This window comes from Manis pentadactyla, chromosome 16 (assembly GCF_030020395.1).
Source record: "Manis pentadactyla isolate mManPen7 chromosome 16, mManPen7.hap1, whole genome shotgun sequence".
Classification (NCBI taxonomy): domain Eukaryota; kingdom Metazoa; phylum Chordata; class Mammalia; order Pholidota; family Manidae; genus Manis; species Manis pentadactyla.
This window is the reverse complement of record NC_080034.1, coordinates 78,859,705-78,883,443: the sequence shown is the minus strand read 5'-3', so window position 1 is coordinate 78,883,443 and position 23,739 is coordinate 78,859,705. Positions and strand designations below refer to the sequence as shown.

Below are 23,739 nucleotides of genomic sequence, written 5' to 3'. Positions count from 1 at the left end.
TTACCTGTGCTTTGAATTTTTATATGAATGTGTTACTTCAGAGAACAGACTGATGGCTGCTTTAGGGGGAGTGGTGAGGAGACAGGCGATTGGGGAAAGGGCTAAACAGGTACAGTTATAAAATAAATTAATCACAGGGATGAAAGTACAGCATAGGGAATATATCATTGTAAAATGACACATGGTAACTTAACTTACTGTGGTAAACATTTAGTAATGTATATAATTGTCAAATCACTATGTTGTACCTGAAACCAATATAATATCACATATACACTATATTTTTAAAAACCACGTTATTTATATAATTAAAACAAAACAAAGAAATCATCTCATGAGGCAGGATAGCTTCATGGAAGAAGGTAACATTTGAAAAAAGAATTTCACCACAGTAAATTGAGGGCCTGGGTGAGAAGGTACTTTCAGGCAGAGTGAGTGGCACGTATTCATTCAACAAGGTTTCTGGAATGCCTACTGTGTGTCAAGCATGAATACAGTGGGTGGGGAGGAAGGCGGTAGTCATAGGTACCCCATAAAAGTAGAGGATGAAGCGCGTCATCAGAGGGTTACCAGCAATCCCAACTGCTTTAATCATTTGTTTCCAGCTTCTATGCCAATCACAAAACAAAGTCTTTTACCCTAATAGGAACCCAAAGACAAAGTTTTAATCAAGGAAGGAAGCAAATTTAATAAAAATGGGCAAAAATCTTTAGCAAGTTTTCATTTTCTAGTGAAAAGAACCAATAAAATTTTATGATGAAAAATTTCAGTTAAGAATTCAGTACAAATGTTTAGAATAACTTTTCAATAAAAGATAATATTTATAATGTAATATTAAGTTTAAAAAAGGCAGGATACAAAATCTTACATGGAGTATGACCTCCACTATCTAAAGATGTATCTACAGAAAAAAAATTATAGGAAAGCATAGTAAACTGCTAAAAAGAATTATCTCTGGTATGGTGGATTATGGAGAAAGTTATATGTTTGACAATAAGTAGTAATTTTTGTTTGATTTTTTTCAAATATCATGTTAATTTTGTAAGAAAAAAGACATAACAAAGATAATACATGTTGGTTGGCAGGCAGCATACACACATAAAAAAAGCTGGTTGTATATTCATGATAACTTATTAAAGTGTAGCATTGGGTGGAGTGATTATGTATGATAAAGTTTTGCTGTATATTTCCTAATATTAAAAAAAATGAGAAGGTATCAGTTTGAAAATTTAAAACAGATTTTCGAAGACAAGAACAGTCCTCTTCTCATAGAAGTGCCTGAGAGGAAATAATTTTGATTAGCTAGTACAAAAGCAGCCCTGGGATTCTTAGATTCCTTCACACACAAGATATCCATAATGTTCAGCCTCTTTAAAGTGCTATTTATGATCTTTGAATTCCTAGATGTTTTTATATTAAGCATAATTTTATGCATGAAAATACAATGGGGATGGTGTCACACAATTTTGCCCTCTATGAATAGGCCCTGTTAAGTTATGAATTTGCCTTCCATTTGGTCTCATGCACATTAGCAGGGTTAAAACGATAAAGGTCCAAGGATGTTTAAAAAGGCACCTGCCATTACCACTAACTGTCAGTAGATGGCAGCAACCCACCAGCCACTCACGCCTCTCAGCCTATTATGGACCAGTGTTCGAAGAAGCCGGCCTCACTAACAATTTTCTGGAGGATTTAGTCCTTTTTAAAAAATGTTTCTGAAAGAAAGCCAAATTGACTGGTTTTTATAAACCAGAATTGGCTGGACATGCTGAATCTAAGAAAATCTAAAGTTTTCTTTAAGAACATCTGCAAATTATTTCAGGATCAGCTGTTTCTGTTTACCTGGGCAATTACAACCGAAGCCTGGTTAGAAAACAGAACAACGACAAACTGACCTGGTCTTGGGGATAAGGGCAAGTAAAGGGGAAAATACCTCGTTTTCCTTTCAAAACTACCATAAATTTCATACCTGATAAGCTTATCCAAATTGGAGAAGGGTACTTGGCAGTGAGGTTTTTGAGCTTCTCAGCCCACATCATTAAAGCAAAATTTCTTGGAATGGTTTATGGTGGTACCACACTGATAGCCTGCTTATACCCATAATGTAGCCAATGGCAATAGCTGGGCAGAGCCCGTTCTGTCACTCCGCTTCTTGAAGTCCTGTCTGCTCCTGGTGCTGGTTGCAGAACCGAAACTAACAGCGGGGCAATTACCGGTGCAGCTTAATGTCTTTTAAACCTGCCCAGGTTTCTTTCAGAAAATCCTGCCTGCTCAGATTTTCACAGCTGGGGAAAGCTTCATGTTCTCTCAGCAGTTTTGTTATTACTGTTGCACTGACTAGAAAGCTTTCATTATGGCCACTCAAATAGCCATCACGGGGGCTAGCTCCCAGGGCGCGGGGAAGCGGTGGGGGCAGACCGCTTTTATTTCCATGGTACGCCTTCCTGTACCTTTTGCCTGTTTGACTGTAAACACATACTACCAATGTAACAGCTCTCCCACGGCCTCGTTCAGAAGGCTCAGATGCTACGATGTGCAGCTGCCCACTCCTTTCTTCCTTTGCGCAAGGACCATTCTGCTAGAACATTCTGCATTTTTTTTGGTTCTGTGATTTTCCTTTGAAAAGTCAGAAAGGATTGCAATGTTGACAGGCACCACATACACAGAGAAAAGGCTGGTTGGATATCCTAACAATTTTAACCAAGTTTAGCACGGGACGGAGAAATTGTCAAGCTAAAGAAGAGTCACGCTACTTCTTGCAAGAAAACAGCCAAGCAGCTCTGAAGAGCCAGGAGTCCCTCACAGGCCTTGCGGGTTTATTGACCAAGAATAAATAATGCAGATTGACTAGCTACTGGTCGTCCTTCCCTCTCTTGAGGCCTGCCCTGCCCTAGAACCTGTAGGAACCAGCACAGACTTCCGGAGAGACACTCTGCCCGGAACTTAATTTGACCAAAGTAATAATTGGGAGAAGAACTAGGTTTCCCTGTGAGACCATATATTTCAATCTCCATCATGTGGGTAGTGCTGTCTTCAGCCTGGCATGCAAAGCTCCTTAAAATCCTGTGCCAGCCGAACTTCCAATGTCCTCACAGCCTACCTGCCTTTTTTAAACATGCTTTTTCCTCTTTGGTGAATGCTGTTCATCTGCCCAGAACAATCCCTCTCATCTTAACACAAAGGCTACACTGGGGACCTTCCTCCTTCCTGTCCCCTCCCCACCCAAGATCACCCATCTTCCCACTTCCCCCAGGCTCCTGAAGCAATCTCGTCACCTTACTGGTTAGTTAGGTCATTTATTCCATTGAATTAGAGCTCACTGGCTCATATTCCATTTTTTTCTCCAGTATGTGGAGCTCAAGGCCAAAGACTATCCATCACTAGGCTGTGCCTGGCCAACGACAGGAACTCAGCAGGCGCTTGATCAAGTGTCTTTATCATCACCACTCCCCGCCCCCAAGAAACAAACCACAGAATGGTTGTTGACTCTGTGTTGAGGCAGAACACAGGGTAGAAGGGTGTGACAGAAAGAAGGTGAGTTACCAGGTCTGAGAATATTATGAAATATCCTGTTTATGCCAATATCTTGTGGGTGGTTATTTTTACCAGAATTAGTAACAGGTAAGATTGCAAAGATGTGAGATTTCTTGGCAGCATGAGGGGATTCCTTTAAGAGAGGAAGATTTCCATGGGAGTGTTACACTCAAAAGGCCTCATAGACGGAGTTTCTGAGTTTTCATGTTAGATTAGCAAAGTTTAACTGATTTAAATCTATAAGGAAAAGGGAGAACCAGGTTCAGGCCTGAGACACACCCTGGGAGAAACTCAGTCTGGAACCTAAGGACGCTGGTCTGGCAGGACAGAGAGAATGACAGACAGAGGTAAAGACCGAAGAGTAGGAGCAGCAGAAAGTTTTGCCACCTTGTCATGATGACCCGTTATAACTCGGTGCTATTGTTTAGAGGGGGCCCAGGTCCGTCAGTGGATGGCAGGGTCCCCAACATCCTCTCACTGACCATCAGGCCTGAAGCCCCTTTCTTCCCACCCACTCCCAGGGTGCCTGTGTGCCAGACTGAAGAAGGCACTCCCACAGAAGAGGCCATTCTCGGAGCAGCAGGTCACAGCACCGGCTCAGCCCTCGTAGGACTTCCCCCCTCATGCAGGGTCGAGAGGTGGAAGGTGCCAGGAGAAGAGAGCCCTGGAACTTAGCTCTGAGTTTGACTCCAACCAACGGTGTGACTTCTGGGACAAGTCTTTTAACCTCCATTTTCCATTGGATAGAATGGGAAATCATCACCCCACCAAAACGTGAGGCATTTGATAATAGTGAGCTTCAGAAATGGCGGACATCTGGCCCTCCTTGGCTTAACCGTGAGGAACTGTGGGTGATCTGAGTTTCTCTCAGCTGTCGGACGCTGGCTGGGCTAGCCCCCAGGGGGGTGCCTGGGTGCTGGTGGGGAAAAGGACGTGTTTTCTGCTAAACACCGACTAGACAGCTGTTTTCCAGAATCAGGCTGCTAACAGAATCATCCTGAGAGCTAAGAAAAAATATTCCAGGGGCACTGTGACTTGCTGGGACAGGGGCAGGGCCTGAGCGGTTCTGGAACCACTACCTCAGGGGAGGACCCAAAATGAAAAACCAAAAAAAGCACATGGGCTCCCAGCCTCAGCCAAGGACAGGCGCTGAGATGTGACCTTGATGGCAAAGTGATTCACTCCCAGAGCTGCCGAGGATGAGCAGCAGCCACCTGGGAAGCTGAGAGTCAGGACCATTGTTATTCCAGGTGTTCGCACTGAGAGCGGCTCTGCATGCCTGTCTGGTACTTGACAGGGACAGTTCCCTCCTGAGTTAGGTGACTCATTCAAACATGAGGCTACCCTGTTGTGCACTTTAAGAAAAAGTATCCCTTCTCTACTCCCTTAGTCACAAAAAGGGACAGGAAGGGGAGTAAATCCTCATTAGCAACCCAGGGATCAAGCGGCTAAGAAACCTCAGAAAGAGCAAGCAATGTATCAGCCTTTAGGCAAAGAAATTAAGAGCACAGAAGTCCAGTGAGTCAAAAATGAGAAGAAAGATGGTCTGGCGTGACGGCTGGTTTGGCGGCCTCTAGCTGAGATGATAGTTGTTTTTGTTCTGAAGATGCTGTGATATCTGTCAATAATGCTTCTAGTTTGGAACTTTCTGGAGTAGAAATGCATAGCCCTCTGTGGGTTTAACACTAAAAAATTTTTTAAATTAAAAAATTGGTAGATAGTTTACGGGAAACATGGAGCATAAAGAAACAACTGAAATGACACCAAGAAGAGGCCAAAGACAAATCTAGGGAAAAAAATGGGGAGGGGTCTGTTTTAGATGAAGGGAAACCTAAAAGAGATACCTAATGACCAGTTATAATGCATGGACCTTGTTTGGATCCTGATTTGAACTAACCAATTGTACAAAGCATTTTTGAGACAACTAGGGAAATCTGATAATGGAATGATGGCATTTTCATTTTAGTAGATGTGTTAATACGTGGCATTGTTGCATAGGAAGCTGTCCTTGCTTAAGAGATGCATATTGAAGTACACAGGGGCAGACTCACATATCTGGGTGTTGCTTCATCAAAGGAAAAACAAAGACAAGAAAACATGAAGCGAATGTGGCAAAATTTTGCTAATTATTAAATCTAGCTGATATGGGGGTTCATTGTAATATTCTTTTCACTTTTGCATATGTTTGAGATTCTGTTATAATAAATGTTTAAGTGTGTAGGCAAGTCTGGATGAGAAGGTTCTGGAACATCAATCAATTAATATAAGGGGGGAGGGCTGAGAGTGGGTGGCATAGTGTCTTTGCAAGAAAAATAATAATGTGTGTTCTCAAACTTCAAGGAGCTCTGCAGGGATGGCGCCTTACTCTCTCTGAACAGGGACAGGAGTACCTTTCATCCTGATGGAGAACTCCCCCAGCAGATTCTCCAGCTCTGCTTCAATGGTGCACATATTCTGTGAAAATACAGAAGGCTGAGATTAGAGCTAGATTTCTTTCACACAACAGCTCAGAGCACATGATGGTCCAACAGCTGCGGACAACCAGTGCTTGAACAGCAGGAGGCGTTTATCTGTTTGCAATGAGCTGCGCAGCACTGCCCATGACTCATTCTTGACAAAATGTTTAATCTAAGTCTACGCAAACCTCCTAGTGTACAGAAATTGAGAGCACAGAAGAACAAGCTAAATTTTTGTGTCATAAACAGACAAGTCTGGAATGTGAGATATTCTCTAAGAACTGGCCTGGACTCTACAAAAAGGCAACGCCATGGAAAAAGAGTTCCAGATAAAAAAGACTAAAGACATAACAACCAAATATGATGTGTGAACTTCAATTAAATCCTGATTTGAAAGAAGTAAATGAACTATAACAGTTATATAAAAGACATCAGGCCAAATAGGGGAAATTTGAGAATACCCAGGATGACTGTTAATTTTCTTAGTTGTGACAATGGCTTTTGGTTATAAAGGGACTACACATTATATAGATTACCATTAAGAGATCCATGCTAAAATATTTATGGGGCAAAATGTCATGACATCTACCATTTACTGTCAAATGACTCAGCAAAAAAAGAAAAAATTTGAGTGTGCTGAGAGAAGGAAAGCAGATAGGGCAACAGTTATGTTACCAAGTGGTGAATCTAGGTAAAGGTATATGGTTTTCATTATAATAGTTATAAATTTTCTGTAGATGTGAAATTTTTCTTAATAAAAGTTTGGGCAAAAATAGCACAGGAGCTCAATTCTACCTACAGTGAGTGAGGCAGAGGTCCTGCTGAATCACCACAGTGCCCCCCACATGATTTCTGGTTCTGACAAGAGTATTCCCTTCACTCCAGTGCTGAGGGAACAGTAAAGGCAGAAAGAGGGACACTATCTAAGCATGTGGTCAGATATGTCACTACCCTCACCCTACTTCCTCAGCGTCTGAGGGCCTTAACAGGGTGCTGGGACCTGGAAATCAAAAGGAGCAGTGTCACGTCCGGGGGTTATTCCCCGGGGGGCTCTTCTGCAGCTTGTCCAGCTAAAGCTTTGGGTGCTGCCTCTGCTGTTCTGAGCAGCAGCCCCCAGCCCAGCCCCAGGCAGGCATCTGCAGGCTTCTCCCTGAAGTAGCCACCTTCCATCAAGGAGGGGGGCTCAGAGGCGGCCACTCCTACTAACGCACAGGCAGCTCGGTGAGCTCTGAGAGGGATTGCTTCCAGAGCAATTTTGCTTGCTGAGGACTTCAGGGTTGATTTGTAAGGCTAGAGCTTCTGGTTCTTATTTGTTCCTTTGTTCTGCTCCAAAAGATCAATCTCCTGAACTGGCACATTGATGAGATGCGAAGAGAATGGCATTACCTTTCCCCTTGCATGCTTGCAGTACCTCACAGAGTTGAGCAAAGCCCCAGGATTATAAACCCATATTATGCCTTCGGGTGACTCTATAAAGGAACATATCACAGTTCCCAGAAACATCATTGATGTTATCATGCATATCAGGATTGCTATCAGTGTCTAAAAAAGCCTCAGGGAGCAGCTAGTTTAACAGTTGAGAACATCCATGGTCAGAATTTCTTCCATCTCACCTATGCAGCCACTGATAATATTACTGCACCTGCAGAAGCACCCAGAGCCACCCTGTCCTAAATTCTCTCTTGTGATGAAATCCTGGCTACTATGGTTGTGCGAAGATAGAAAACCACGTCAAGTGAGGTATGAAGTGACACAAGTCCTAGGCTTCTTTCTTCTCTAAGCCCTTCCTCTTGCTGAAGTGACTCTCTGTGTGTTTGAATTTGTGAGCAAACTATGATGCCATGTCTTGGCACTTAACCAAAGGTGAGTATTTCTGAAAAACCTGCAAATGTTCCAGACAGGCAGTCCCTCCAAGGCTGCTGGTCAGTTACCTGCTTGTATAGGAACAGCTCTACAACTGCAATAGCTTTCATTTCAGAGGCATGTAGACGTGAGGTCTCATGAACTAGGGCTGCCTCTCAGCCAGAGACCCTCAAACTGCAGGTCCATAAACTTGGATGGGGTAAAAAGAAAGTCTCATTATTATTTCCACTAACCATTAACTGGAATTTAGCATGTCCTTGTATCAGGAATGTGAAAAATAAGCCACAGCAGTATTACTAGTACTTGTGACTTTGGCACTGACAGAAATCATGTATATGTTCATGTCACATAATTTGTTGCAGATATTTTGAGGAATCATTTATATTTTTTACTACTTTGAAATTTCATAATTTCAAACAACTGGAATCACTGCTAGATCTTATCATAATTTGATGTGTTAGCAAAGCAGCAGCATAATACTATATCATACAATATTTTGATTTTTAAAATATTCTTATAACTGTACTGATAATATTGAAATAATTATTTCAGTGTAATTTGTTTCCTTTGAATTCCTACGTATTTTATGCATTTAAAAAACATTTTTCTGAAAGGGGAACATCGCCCCTGTTTCAGGCCATGAAAAGTAACTAACCTGGTTCAGACAGGAGGGGCTGCTGGAGTGTACACACACAGCGCTCCTGCTGCAATCCGAGAGGCCCCTCCCGTCCCAGGGCTGAGACAGACGCTCTCAGCTCTGGGAGTGTCCAATAGACCCTCATCAGGGCGACTTCATGCATGAAATCTGACCTCTGGGCTAGTGAGATGTGCTGTTTTAATAATTAATGATTTCATCAAAGACACTGGTATCAGGTGACCCCAGGAGTGAGGATCTCCTTGTGTCATATGCCTGGGCCCTGGAGACAGACAACCAGGAAAGCACACTTCTGTTCATGGTTTTTAATCTTGCCTCCTTTAAGATAGAAGGAAGACTTCTTACAACACAATTATTGCAGACAGGAGGGTTACTGATACCCAATGAGCAAGGTAACCATCTTCACCACAAGGTGTGTTCCAGGAATAAAGCTAGACTGGATTCACTGCTCTGAGAGAACTGGGGAGTGCATTTCAATGACAAAAACCAGTGTACCGTGGCTTATTCATTTTCGACAAGCATTTGTAGTCTACCTGTGCAGAGGCTGGATAAGGCAATACGGAGCTCATAAAGAATTGTGTAAGACTTGGTCAGTGAATAGCTTCATAGCCTCTAAAATCTCGTGGTTTTACAAGTCTGTGAACAAGCATGTTACAAGCACTAGGACATGAGTGCCCTGCAGGTGATACTCATGGTCTAAGAAAGGCATATGCTCTGGAGTCAAATGAAGGCTCTAAGCAAAAGTACAACCAACAAAACTACCCAAGAGTCACTTAAAACAATGCCACTGGCAGCCTCAAAAAAAATGCAAGAGAGGCATTTTAGTAAAACATCTCACTAAAGAGTAGAATGAGGCTGCAGGTTGCCGTTGTCATTTCTCTTGTTCTTGGCGGTTCCCAGCAACGTGCCAGGTGGAGTTCAGCAGCTGAGCAGGTCATCGCATACCTCTGTGTACTCTTTGTAGCTCCGGCTGATCTCTGACAGGCTCTCGCGGGCAGCTTTGCTGGCAGGGGACGTTGCAAAGGCTTGCTTCATTTTGCTGGCACCATCTTGGAGGCGTCTTTGGATACAATAAGCTTCGTAGAGTTCATCTACCTGCCAGAATCAAAACAGAGAACACAGCAGATGCAAGTATTTATCACACTTGAAATAAGTTACGCAAGCCATTGTTAAGTGCTTAAAGATACTTTGTTTCTGACCTCAAGGAGGAGAATCTTATAAATGCCTAATCCTGTTAGACATAGACCAGTCATTTTTATTTTAGACACTATGGTCCATTTTCTGTTTCAAAATAGATTTTACTCTGAGCCTTCTTTCAAATGACACAAAATGAAAATGCACTTAACATTGGTGGACTGTGTGAGACAAGTACTGGGTAATGAAGACGTCTATACAAGGAATGAACAATGAAAGGGTTTAAATAGTGTCACACTAGGGTGAAAACTTTGTAGTATACTAGGCTATTATCACTTTATTTTAAGAGATATTGTCACAAGGTGAGGTTCAATATCCAAATTTAGGGATTTTTTAAAAAAAGAACTTGAACCAAGACTTTACAAAAATTATTTTCAATAGCCTCAATAATAAAGAATGTGAAGGTACTAAATTATTCCTAAAATTAGGGTGAAGCACAATTGTCAAAACTTATTAAACTATGACTGTGAAACTTTTTGTATGTAAATTATACTACAATTAAAAAAATAAAGAGAAGCAATGGAAATGAAGGTTTCCCTGCTACACATCTAAATGTATGCCTGCAAACAATAATATACCTTCTGCAAGTGACTATCAATCATACTCATTAGAGAAGCCCGGTAATCACTCTGTGCTTTCAAGGCAGTGATTCTCAATCAACCCAAGGCTACTTTGACATGCAGGGGTCATTTGGCAAAACTGGAGACTTTTTCAGTGTCACAGCTGGAGGTCCTACTGGTATCCAGTAGGTAGAGGGCAGGGATGCTGCTAAACACGATGTGACGCAGAGGACAGCCCCTACAATTGTCTCAAAATATCAAGAGTGCCTAGGTTGGGGAAACCTGAAGTTATTCCCAATAATGTATATCTCTATAGTCTTGTACTATTTTCAGTAATCAGTACACTAACCACAGTTAACTACAGGGATTTGCAAACAGATAAAAAGAATGATATCACAATGCATTAGCAGAAGCAAACAAAACCTAATGGTTATTATTTCCGGGAGGCAGGTGTCTTTCTAGGACTACTTGAATTTTTCATTTCAGTACATTCTTTGTTCTCTCAAAAAGGGGGTTTATGTAGATTCAGGGGAAGGTGAAGCTCAACATAGTGGATTTCAGAGTTTAAGATTCCCCTCTTTTGTTCTCAAGCCAAATTTTAGGCTATTAAAACATTACCACTACCTGTTAGAGTAGCATAATTTTCCATAGCTGCTTTCTCTATACAGATGTCAATTACACTTAGCTTAGAAGCTGAACCTTAAGAGGCTGAAAATCATTCTCTTGGTTAAAGGATTCTCTATTGCTCTCTAGTTCAACGATCTACTCCATTTTGCTGGGAGGAACTGCCAGACTCCAGAAAGATCAGTCTTCAGTCTTTGGGGTCAGCGGATGTGCCCCTGAGTAAGAGGGATGTGTAGGCCCCAAGGGAGGCACGTCTGCTGATAGAATCTTTCGATTGGTGATTGGCATAGAAGGTGGTTTCTATGCTTTAAAAGTAAGCTAGGACACACACTGAGCTTCTTAAAATGCGGATGCTCAGGCCCCACTCTGAGATGCTGATTCAGACGGCTAGGGCTGGGCCAGGAATCTGAAATCTCAAATAAATGCTGCAGATTGTTCTGGTGTGGGACGCCTACCCAAAACCTAGAAACACAAGAAAGGGTACTTCTCCCAGTGCAGGACAGGCTGTTTCACTCCTGTGGCCTCCCAGGAGCTGCCCCTGCAGCCCCTTTGCTACTGTACTACTGGGTATGATCATGCCTGAGACTGTAACCCTCTCAATAAGGGAACTGCCCAATGGACCAGTGGTTTAGCCCTCATGACTTAGGCAATTATTTTGCAGTTAAAGAAGTTTATTCTTTGCTTCTTTTAAATATCAACTTGTCCTAGCCAAATGGAATTAAACTTTAAGATAAAGGATAACTATGTACTTACCTGAGCCCCATCTGTAGGCAGGCATTTGTCTAACCATAGTAAGTCAGCAGTGGCTCTCATCAAATTAACTGACTCATTCAATTAAATATAACATGTTAGGCATCTTGTCTATAAGGTACCACCAACCTTTAATAAACACTAGGATTGCTGTATTTAGCAATGATGGATACAAGATGGATGAATACATTCCTAACCAATACTGATTTGATTTTCTTGCTGTTTTTCAAATTAAACAGAGTAATTTGTCAAAGCTTGCCCACCATATAAATACTTCTAATCATTGTTTATTTATTGAGTTTAGCAGAAATAGGAGCAATTTCAGATTTGTTTAGGTAGTAAGTATCTTTCAGGGTAAGAACATACAAAGGCAGTAATATACACATATAAATCATCATAATTTTTAAAATGAAAGGATTCTTAGGATCACCTAGATTGAACACATGCACCTCTCCAGCCCCACTGCACAGACAGGAGGTAACCCAGATGACAGAGCTAAGTGAGCACGTGGCAGCGCTGGGACAGAACCTAAGGCTCCCGACTCCTGAGAGATCCTCTACCCCTCCGGTCTTCCTACTCTGGAAGAGAGGCCGACGCCTAAGGACGGGAACAGGAATTGCTACTGGTGTGAGTTAGCTGCTCCCAAAGGGAACTTTTTTTTTTAGGATGGGCCGGTAACTCCTAATGGCGTTCCGAACAGTGATGGGCCCGTTCCACAGTAGGTGGTTGGACCATCAGTGAACTATTCATAGGGCTCAGGGTTGGATATCAGAGACCTTGACAAAATGGTGCACATCTAGGGGGTGAGGAAGATGAAGTGGCACCTAGAAAGGAGGAAGTAGAAGCTTGAGAGAAACTTGGGGAGGTACATGAAGGCTGTTGCTCATTACTTTAAAGGCCTTCATGAAGAAGTTCATGGGGTACCAAGTGGTATGTGGGACCAGAGTGCAAAGTTAGGCAAGTGGGAGGTTTGTGTAGGGTCAGTTTAGTTCAGTCATAACTCTAACCAGACTGCACGGAGACTGCAAGCCTTCCACGAGGTGCTGAGAATGCTACATAGGAAGGACTCTGTAAGTGTTTGTTGAACTGGACAGGAGTCATAGCTATGCTAGATTATTAGACTCTCATTCTCATTTTTTCTCCATCTTTGCTGCCTGTTGAAGGACTTAATCGCTAATTGGCTTAGGAGTTAATTAGATAAGAAATTCTCCATGGACTAGATGTTATGCTTAGGCCAAAGGTGTTTTGATCAGTAACCAAGAACCAAAAAACAGAGGCAAAGAACAGGAACTTCAATTACCTTACTAATGTGAAACTCCAGGCGTCTCATGTATCTTTCAATCGTTTTAATTTGCTGGAATTAAAAGAAGAAGTTTGAAAAAGTTCAGCCATTTACAGTTTAATTGATCTAGACTTGTGGGGATATCTTCACTATTTCATACTTGAAAGTATCAGAAAATAATAAATATTTCCCCTTTCTCCTATCTTTGTTGCTATTTTAGAGATCCTCTAATCAATTTGGAAAGTTCTAAAAAAATATTGAATAAATATTCTGAGAGGTGAACTTGAGTTAGTTATTGTGAGTCCGACACACTTCTTACTGCGCCAAGGAGACTGAGTTAGTTATTAGAATCCTTGTGTTTAACATCAGGGAGGCCAATCAAATGGAATTCATTGGATATCTGTCAGGACAGTATTAAATTGGAGTAAACTTGTATTCCTTCAAATGCCATATTTTATCAGTTCTAAGTTGAACTCCCCCACCCCCACCAAGATTTAAAGACATTAAATGTCTTTAAAGCCACATTTTAATATCTTTAAAACTGGGGTGTATTTTACAATTGTTACTGCCTGTGCATGCTCACAGATAATCATAGTTAACCATGTGCCATCTCTCCATATGAGTTATAAGAATTGTTATTACATTCATTATATTTAATTACCCTTTAAAATGTCTTCAAAAAGATTATACTATGATTCAGCATTAAAGTTATTCTATATACAGAAAGGCATGGAAAGAGAGCAGCATCACATATAAATTTAAAAAATTTTACATTTAAAATCAGACTAAAAGAAATACCAAATTATTTCCCTCTTTTGTGGAGCATAACAACAAAGCAAAACTGAAGGAACAAAACAGCAACAGACTCACTGACTCCAAGAAGGGACTAGTGGTTACCAAAGGGGAGGGCAGGTGGGGAGGGAGGGAGAAGGGGATTGTGGGGTATCATGACTGGTGCACGTGGCGTGTGTGGGGTCATGGGGAAGACAGTGTAGCTCAGAAAAGACAAATAGGGGCTCTGTGGCATCTTACTACACTGATGGACAGTGACTGCAATGGGGTATGCAGGGGTACTCAACAATAAGGGTGAGTGTAATAACCACATTGTTTTTCTTGTGAAACCTTCAAAAGTGTGTATCAATGATACTTTAATAAAAAAAAAATCAGACTTAAAGAGTTTTGTCACTAAGTATAAAATACAGATTTTAAGTGAAAAGAAAGACCTGTGTTAGACTCTAACTGGAATCACTTTTTTAGTGGCACATAAAATAATGAGGTGTTTTCCAAACAAAGATGTTTTCAACTTGATGAAACATGGTATTCAATATTTACAGAGAACACAGGTAAGGGCCTTAAACACTTGGGAAGCTCCTAAACTTTTTGACACACTGAGAATGCCTACAACTAAGTGGCATTTTTAAGGAAGGGACCTTAAGGACATTATTGGATCTACAGATCCTAGTACTTATTCATTATCTTCATTAAACAAAAGCATGAATTTTTCTAGGATTAGAAAAGCAATCAGTTCTCTAGGATCTTACTCAACCTAAGTGGAAATTATTGACCTCTGTTCAAGGATGCAAGGCTTCATTTTTCAGGAACATTCCAACACAGAATGGTAACTCACCTTGTCTAGGTCATACAGCACACCCTAAAATAAAAATGGAGTATATGGATTAAAACATATCTTCCTTAAAAGAATTAATATTGTTAAAGTGCCCATACTACACAAAGCAAAATACAGATTCAATGCAATCCCTATAAAATACCAATAATATTTTTCGTAGAACTAGAATAAATAATCCCAAAGTTTGTATGGAATCACAAAAGACTAAAGAGCCAAAGCAATCTTGAGAAAGCAGAACAAAGCTGGAGGTATCACAATCCCATATTTCAAACTATATCACAAGCTATAGTAACCAAAACATACGGTATTGGCACAAAAACAGGTATATAGATCAATGAAACAGAATAGAGAGCCCAGAAAAAAACCCAGACTCATATGGTCAATCTATGGTAAAGGAAGCAAGAATATACAATGGGGAAAAGATAAGTGTTTTCAATAAATGGAGTTGGGAAACCTGGACAGCTATATGCAAAAGAATGAAACTGGAGCACTTTCTTAAATCATACAGAAAAATAAACTAAAAACGGATTAAAGATCTAAATATAAGACCTGAAGCCATAAAATTCCTAAAGGAAATAAAGGCAATAGATTCTTGGCAATTGGCCTTAGCAATATTTTTCGGGATTGTCTCCTCAGGCAAGGGAAATAAAAGCAAAAATAAACAACTGGGACTATATTAAATTAAAAAGCTTTTGAATAGCCAAGGAAACCATCAACAAAACAAAAAGGCAGCCTATTGAATGGGAGAGAATATTTGAAAATGATGTATATGATAAGGGGTTAGTATCCAAAAACATATAAAGAACTCATACAACTCAACACCAAAAACCCCCAAAGAATCCAATTAAAAAATGGACAAAGTACCTGAACAGACATTTTTCCAAAGAAGATATGGAGATGGCTAACAGACACATAAAAAGATGCTCCACATTACTAATTATCAGGGAAATGCAAATCAGATCATAATGAGATATATTCTCACACCTGTTGGAATGTTTAGCATCAAAAAGACAAGTGAACATAATCAAGTGTTGATGAAGATGTGGAGAAAAGGGAACCCTTGTGCTCTGTCGGTGGGAATGTAAATTGGTGCAGCTACTATGGAAAACAGTATGGGGTTTCCTCAAAAAGCTAAAAATAAAAATACCACACAATCCAGTAATTCCACTTCTGGATTTACCCAAAGAAAACGAAAACCCTAATTCAAAAGATATTTGAAACCCTATGTTCATTGCAGCATTACTTACAATAGCCAAAATATAGAAGAAACCCAAGTGTCCAAAGATGAATGGATAAAGAAGATGTGGTGTGTATATATATATATATACACATAAAATGGAACATTTGCTATAAAAAAGAACGACATCTTGCAATTCACAACAAAATGGATGGACCTAGAAGGTATTAAGCTAAGTGAAATAAGTCAGAGAGAGAGAGACAAATAACGGTATTTGTGGAAACTCAAAAACAAAACAAGCAAACCCCAAACAGAAATGGACTCATAAATACAGAGAACAAACTGGTGATCGCCTGGGGTGGGAGGGTGGCGAAGTGGGAGACGGCGAAATAGGTGGGAAAAAAACACAGCTTCCTCAAAATTGTTATGGATATTAATAAATGATATACTAAAGTCTGCATTTCTGCATTACCAGTGAAGTAACAATCAATCTTTCAAAGTCCTGCTGGATTTTTTGACCTTTGCTTTAAAAAAGTAAAAATCTGGCTTATTTTAGATACCAGTAAGAGTATTTTTAAGAACCAATATTTATTTATACTCTTTGTCTCCAGAATTCTACCCAGTCCTTTCTGCCTCTTGGGAGCTGTAAGGTTTCACTTGCTTGGAGCTCTCCTCTCCTACATATTGAGGGAGACATAAAATCATGTTCACTTTTGAATTTGTTTAAAAATAAATATTGTAAACATAAAACGTGGCAGTGATATCTATGCTAAAAAAAGACTTGCCTTCATGTTTAAACACATAAAAATTAAGAAGAGTCCTTGGGGATGGTGGTAGGCTTTTCATTAATTGTTTTTAAAACAAGTTCATTTCCTGTGTGCTCACAGTATCACAGTAGAATCAGCACACTATCACCACGTCCCCCTTCAAGGGGATTTTCATGGAGCACCAGGTCCTGGCCGACGTCCCTCCATCAGCTCGCCAGTGTCCTCCAAGGGGACTATTTGTTGCTACTGAGGAGGGTCAAGAGCATTGAGAAGCTCTGACGGCCGTTTCCCAAGGAGCTCCACGTAGACGGGGCAATCTGAATGGAAAACCTTTAAAGTCTATAAAGCCTTTAACCTCTAAGCCTTTGAAAAGAACAATATCTATTTTAGCACATCTAGAGTATTATTATTTAGAACTGAAAAAAATTATTTAAAATAGTACGTATACACTAGAAACATCTCTTCAGACGAATCCTCATAAATTCATTAGAATAGAGGAAATTTGCAAGCATCTCAAATATAATGTGTTGTTCAAGTAGCTCAAGGACTCCTCTGATTTCTCATAACAGTCACCTCTTGGGTCTCTTTTGCTTCCCCAACATTGCTGACATAGTCCATTTGTTAAAAATTGGAAATAAAGCAAAAGATCTGGGTTTCCAATTCTGTACTAACAATATGATAGGAAAACTCCAACTTTTCATTTCCTTATATTATCTGGGGGAAGGGGCATAGTGAGTGTCTATATTTTTTTCTGATTATAAAGGTTATCTGCACAAACATGCTTGGAAAAATACTGAAAAATATTTTTTAAATAAACACTAATGAGAAATTGAAGCTTCTAAAATACACATCAGGAAGCAAAGAGTATGTTTTTCCTTGGATTTGCCTTTCTTAAAGTTTCTTCCTCATCCTTATCCCCATCCAGTAAAAGAATATACTTAGCAACAAAACAAAACAAAACAAAACAAAAATCACCCCCAAAAAAACCCCAAAGAACAACAACAACAAAAAGCACACCATACTAACATCCTAATGACTGGACGGTACCTACCAGGCGAGAGTTTCTTCTCATATCTTTTAACTGAGCTGTCAACTTGTCCAATTCCATCTGGTGAACCTCTAGATATTCGCTGCAAAGACAAGATGTGACATAATCATGAACTCTGTGACAGTCAAGTGGAATCCAGCTCTGTTGCTGACCTTTTCTTCTGAAGGGGGAATTAAGAATCTGAACTTTGCTCTGTGGATGGCAGAGATGGCGGGGAAGAGGCTCTGCTTTTTCCCAGTTTCTCAGTGTTTTGAGAGCTCTAGTAGTTGCATGGGATACTATCCAGGTGACCAAAATAGGAGACCCCCTGTGAGGTGGAAAGCCCAGGAAAGAAGCCAACGGGGAGGGAAGGGGCCAGACAGCTATGAAGTCAGTCCTGGGTCTGTGCTCACAGAATCCTGTCTAGGTAGACACAACGGCGGCTGTGGGTGTGTCACCAGACACCAGGGAAGTTCGATTCTGGGCAAACAATCCCTACAATATACTTGGGAAGGTTTCAGAACGCTTTTTCAGTGATTTCTAAAATGGATATGCCTGTCCACCACTGTTTAAGTGAAATCAATACTATACAGAATTAAATATAAACACATTACTATTTCAGGTCTGCTACAATATTATGGATGTGATGTGGAAACCCAACACATTTCACACCTTTGAGACTCATTTAAGGCCTCCTCGATTAAGATGCAAGAATAAAATATCAACTACAGATATAGACACTTAAAAATTATCTCATAAGATTAGTTTCTCTGACCCTCCCCCCTGAGCATTTCAGAATGGAAAACTGTTTCAGTGCATTATTAGGTTCAATATTCTTACTCAAGCCCATTCTTCAAGGCCCTGTAGACCTCCTCCATTCTTTTAGGCTGAGGTTCTTTGGGAGCACTGTTGTTTTTGTGTCCTAAATTGTGCATTTTCTTCAGTTTGGCCTGCGGCTTCTTGAGAGCAGAGGCATTTTCAATGAAGGAATTACATCTATGGAAAGGAAAAGGAGAGAAAGAAATGATGAATCTCAGGCATCTAAATGGATTCCACCAAAGAAGTGCCTTTGTAATCATTTTGTGTTTGTATTCGTGTTTCTGTTAGGTACAAAGACAGACATGAGCAGCCGGGGAAGGGAGAGAGAATGTTCAAGGAAAAAACTGCCCAAACTGCTCAGGTAAGGGGTCCCTCATGAAGACAACAAAGGCTTTGCAGGGAGGTAACTTCTTCTCTATTGGACCCAGGCCAAACCAGATCCCAATGTGGGGACAACTGGACAAAACTAAGAACCACCCAAGCCACACCTCATCATAATCTCATTAAAATAAAATTGTGGTTTTGCTCCTTCCTCCCATGGGCTTTTTCTGTGTGCATTTTGGGAAAAGACGTGTGCACCAAGAGAATGGGTGTATAACTAGAGCTGTTAATGAAATGGCCGCATCCTGTCAGTCAAAGAAGTGCCCACCTGCTGGGTCATGACAGACCCTCCCTAAAAGTCAGGGCCTCTGTGTACCTTGACTGTGGCTCTGTCCTCCCCCGGTGTGGATTCAAATAAAACTTTCACATTGCTTCACTATTGTGTCTCTGCCTTTCAATTCTTTGTTGCGGCGGGGACAGGAGCTGAGGAGAACAAACTCAGCCTGTGATTTTTTGGGGAAAGTAACATTCCCTCGCCTGAGCCACTCTACATTTAGCTTCTTGGTATCAGATTTATTAACTGCTGAAATTGGGAAGCTTTGCTTGGCAGCAGCTTCGCAGAATTGAAGCCTGGCTTCAGGTGACGTCACACCGAGTGAAAATGCATCATGCCGCTGAAACCTTGCAGGAAGCCAAAGACAAACACTTCCAGTGGGAATGATGAATAGGTAAAAGGATATAATCCACCTGGAATGATATGTGCACTATGGAACATCAGGTACAAGGTCTATTAACTGACTAGGATGTGAATGAGTACTTTTTTGACAAAGGGCCATAGCATGGCAAATGGCTAATTCTATATAATGTTAAAGGAAAGCTGGATCAACAGCTTTTTTTAAAGCTTTATGTGGTGTTATGTTATTATATGCATGAATTATGTTTAGCTATGACATAAAACTCAACACTTCTATTAGTAGCAGGAAGGCAGCCTGCAGTGGTAAGATGGATACCTGATAACTTAGACCCAAACTACTGATCTGATTAGGAGCAGAGGCCAGACCATTCACTAACCCAGTTGTCAATGGCAAAACCGTGACCTCTGAGTCTGGCAGGTGCCTGTTGTGTGCCTCCCAAGTCAGTTATTAGGTTATGTTCCTCGGCCATCACCATGTGTACGAAAGGGGACAGTACAGGCCAAAGCACGTAGGCCCTGAGTGTAAAACCTTTATCATGTCAGAAAAATGAAAAACAAACTTTATTCCATGTTACCTAATTCACTACCCACTGTATTTTCTTTCTTGAGCTTCCCTATGTTCGAATATAGTTGAGGACAATTCTAGGAAAACTAACTTTTGAAGTCTGTGTCTAAATGATATCTGCTCCCCAGGGTCAATCTGCTGAGGCAGTCTTTATCTACTGCATGACTCCATACCTAACAGAGTCTTCAAAATCTGGATGCAATGGAAAATGGGCTTCCAAAGTGGTGGAACGGAGGGGGCAGAGCTATACACATGCATGGCTAGCTTATTCTAGGTCTCCTGCCATCCTCTTTGCAGGAGGAATTCTAAATGATAGAAAAGAAACTGTAGCACTTAATTTTTGGTCCATTACATCTTTTTCATGAAAGAGATGAAAATGATACGTGTGTGTTTGTGTGTTTGTCTGTGCTTTAACAAGGCTGCATGCACACAGACCCTCTTCGGAGTGTCAGAGCTCAAAACCTTCTCAAGTTGCATTTCAGGAGTAAACGACACACGACTTGCCTGGATCGCCTCTCCTGAAGGCCACTGAACCCCGCGAAGGACTGGCTTCTGATGATTCCATTGGGCCCTCCAGGTGAGAAGGACTGGGATCCTACCAACATGATTTCTGGGAGTCTGGCTGGTAGTCCTGTAAGACAATGAAAAGATTATGGCAAATTACAGGCAGGTTCAGACAGACACTGTTGACACTGTGCTTGTCAACAATGATAGAGGTGAGGTGAGGTGAGTCATGAGGCCAGTTCATGCTTCGAAGGCTTCTTTCTTACAACATGTTCTTTTTAAACCAAAGGGTTGGGCTCTCAGGTAAAGAAAAAAGATACCCACTTACTGAGACATAAATAAACATAAGTGGCACAGAATTATCAGTCACTCTGGGTTCCTTCAGGGATGTTTTTAAAAACAAGGTTCAACCATACCTTCAAAAACATGAAAACCTTGGAATGTTTATCTCCATTCAACCACAACAGTAGCAAAAACACATAAATAGGCCAGGTGAAAGTTTTAGCCCAACCCTGCATCACATGCAGAATAGTCAGGTCTTAGGGTAGAATTTTATATAAAGAAGTCATAGGGATAAAAGCAGTAAGTTTCTTTAGAGATGAATTTATTTAAACTTGTTCTTCCTTTTTCTGCTTCCTTCTTGTACTTCCTTTTCTTAAGTAGAAAGATAAGACTGTGCCACTATTGTGGCAGTGCGAATAAGAAGAGTAAAGAGAGCACTCACAAAAGTAGCGATAATCTAGGTTATGATAAGAACACAAGAGAAGAGAGAAGATAAAGAGGAAAATACGGCAGAGAGAACACAGCCCATTTTAGTTGCTTGCTTGGCGTCTGTGAAGACTTACAATGACTGAGTGAGATGCGTTGTCACAACACAACTTCAGCTGCACAGAAGCCCCAGGTTAGTTCCCCCAAAGGACTGCCTTAGAGCTTTTAGGTAATTTTATTCCCTTTACATCAGAAAGGGTCAGGGCACATACCATTGTTTTAGCAGGGAACCACAGTCTGGGGAAGGGGATGGGCTAGCACAAGGGGAGACACTATTGTCCAGATTGAAGACTTCCAACCAATTGGTGTATGCGAATAGCACCAACTGCCCTTTAAGGACCCAGCAAGCAAGCAAAAAAGCTACAAAACAACAGCAAAACTCTCTTGTAATCCTTCTAGATGCAATGGAAAAGTCAACTTTACTAGCTCTACTCGAAGCTATCCAAAGCAACACAGCAAAGGAAGGTTTGAGTTGTTTCCCCAGACAGAAGAGGTCAAAAAGTCCCCTCCCACATGCTGCTGCAGGTTTTTAAATTTCTCCAATAGGAAGCAGCTCAGGTTTGTATGCATTCTTGCAGGGCACAGGTGCTGACTCACTTGGCAACAGGCCTAGCAATAGGAAATTGGCTCGCTCTTTGATCTGGGTGGGACAGGAATCCCATCCATTCCAGCTGGGAGCGGGAAGCTTGAGTTTCGGATCATTCTCTAGAACTAGAGAAGTAATTAAGTGGAAGTGTGTATAGGTAGTAAAATTAATATCTAGTACACAAATAGCAAGACAAAATGCAGGAGCAAATCAGGCTCTCTCTGTTTACTTCTCCCGACCCATGATTCAGAAAAACCCATGATTCACTTGAATCCTTAACGAGTTTCTCCTAAGTGCTTTTTGCTGCTTACTAAGAGGTCTGTCCACTTTTCATTATAAACACCTTCTTAGGTTTATAAAACAGCCTTTGCTATTTTTGTATCATGCAAGCTTATTATAAATATCAAGAAAACACTATTAATTTGCGTTCTTTCTGTACTCAATTTTATAAACAAAAACTCATCTTAAAACGTCTCAATTTGTGGGGTATGTGGTGGGGAACTTGATAATGGGGGGAATCTAGTAACGACAATGTTGCTCATGTGATTGTATATTAATGATACCAAAAAACAAAAAAACAAAAAACAAATGATTGAGCATAATAAAGGGAAAAAAGTCTCAATTTGGCAAATTTTATTAGTATTATATCTCATTTTGTAAATTATTACTCAATTGATTTACTGTATCATGGAATTATTTGATCACAGGAAGAGTTATTTGAAAGTTCAAATAACATTTCAAAGTTATTTGAAATATTTTAATTGTATGATTGTCTTATACTTTCTAGGAATTATATTTTCAAAACAAAATTTTTTTCTCTTTACTCCCACTCTGAGGCATGTTGACTTAATTAATATGGAGCATAAACTGGGTATAGGGATTTTGAAAAGGTCCCCAGGTAATTCTGATCCTCAGCAAAGAAAAAAAGGATGATGTAAAGTTGGTTGACATTTTAAAACGTCATTTAAAATTATTTGCTACAATTTCTCTAATCCAACTTAAAAAAATATTATTCAGTCTTAAATAGCCTCTCTTTGAAAAGTTTAAATGTCTCATTAAATTAATTAACATTAGAGAGCAGGACTGTGGGTAAAATTGAAACATTTCCAGAATATCTCGCCTGGCTTTGGTACATCTGCATATCATCAGGCGTTCAGTGGTGGAAAGAAGTGTGGCTTTAGTGCATTTCCATCTTTCCTCAGGGGTGGAGGAGTTCATCTCCATATTAGTGGGTAATTACCTGAGCAACAGAGGGCTTATCTGCACCTGAGAGGTGAGGGGGAGGGGTGGTGTTGTGGCTGCTTGAGCAGGAGAGAGAGATGGGCCAGACTGCAGTTAATACCAGATGCTCCTGTGGACCATGCCTTACCCTGAAGAAAGGACCACAGTAGATCTGCAGTATCACTGTTTGTGGGGGTGCAAAGTGGTACACCTTCGGAGATTTAGAGGGCAATTTGGCAGTACAAATCTACTGAAAATGTAAGATATACTTCTCCTTTAATGTATCACATCTACTCTCTGGCATCTCCTATAGACAAATACTCAAGTTCACAACAGGGATATATAGGGATGTTCATGACAGGCAATGTAATAGTGGAAAAATGGAAATTATGTACATGTTAGTCCTTACAGGATGGCTAATACATTATGGTATAACCCTGGGAGAGAATACTATGTAGCACTTAAAAATAATATGCCCACATAGAAAGATACCCAGGACAAATTGCAGAACAAAGCAGAGTATGATACTAGTAATGTTAAAAACAAAACCATATATAACAATGTACATGAACTGAAATGTTCTGAAAGTGTACACAGACAGTCTATGGGCAGGTGGGATTGGGAGATAGGAGCATTAAATTTTTGTATTAATTTTTATAAAGGAAATGTATTTATGTATTATTCATATGATACAAAATCATTTTTTGAAATTGCAGACATTTGGAGTTACCCAGAGCTAGGACTG

General features: G+C 40.5%; 1 protein-coding gene across 6 annotated transcripts in view; it reads right to left on the bottom strand.

Annotated features, from left to right (window-relative positions):
• Window positions 1-23,739, bottom strand: part of RIPOR2 (RHO family interacting cell polarization regulator 2) — a 260,160-nt gene that overhangs the window by 43,635 nt on the left and 192,786 nt on the right. For all 6 annotated transcript variants that reach the window (XM_036911678.2, XM_057494078.1, XM_036911676.2 and 3 more), the window contains exons 2-8: window positions 20,420-20,546; window positions 18,357-18,512; window positions 17,541-17,619; window positions 14,546-14,569; window positions 12,937-12,990; window positions 9,454-9,603; window positions 5,925-5,988 (exon numbers count right to left, since the gene is read on the bottom strand). In XM_036911678.2, the coding sequence (XP_036767573.2) occupies window positions 5,925-5,988; window positions 9,454-9,603; window positions 12,937-12,990; window positions 14,546-14,569; window positions 17,541-17,619; window positions 18,357-18,512; window positions 20,420-20,546 (654 nt within the window). The remainder of the gene's footprint in view (window positions 1-5,924; window positions 5,989-9,453; window positions 9,604-12,936; window positions 12,991-14,545; window positions 14,570-17,540; window positions 17,620-18,356; window positions 18,513-20,419; window positions 20,547-23,739) is intronic.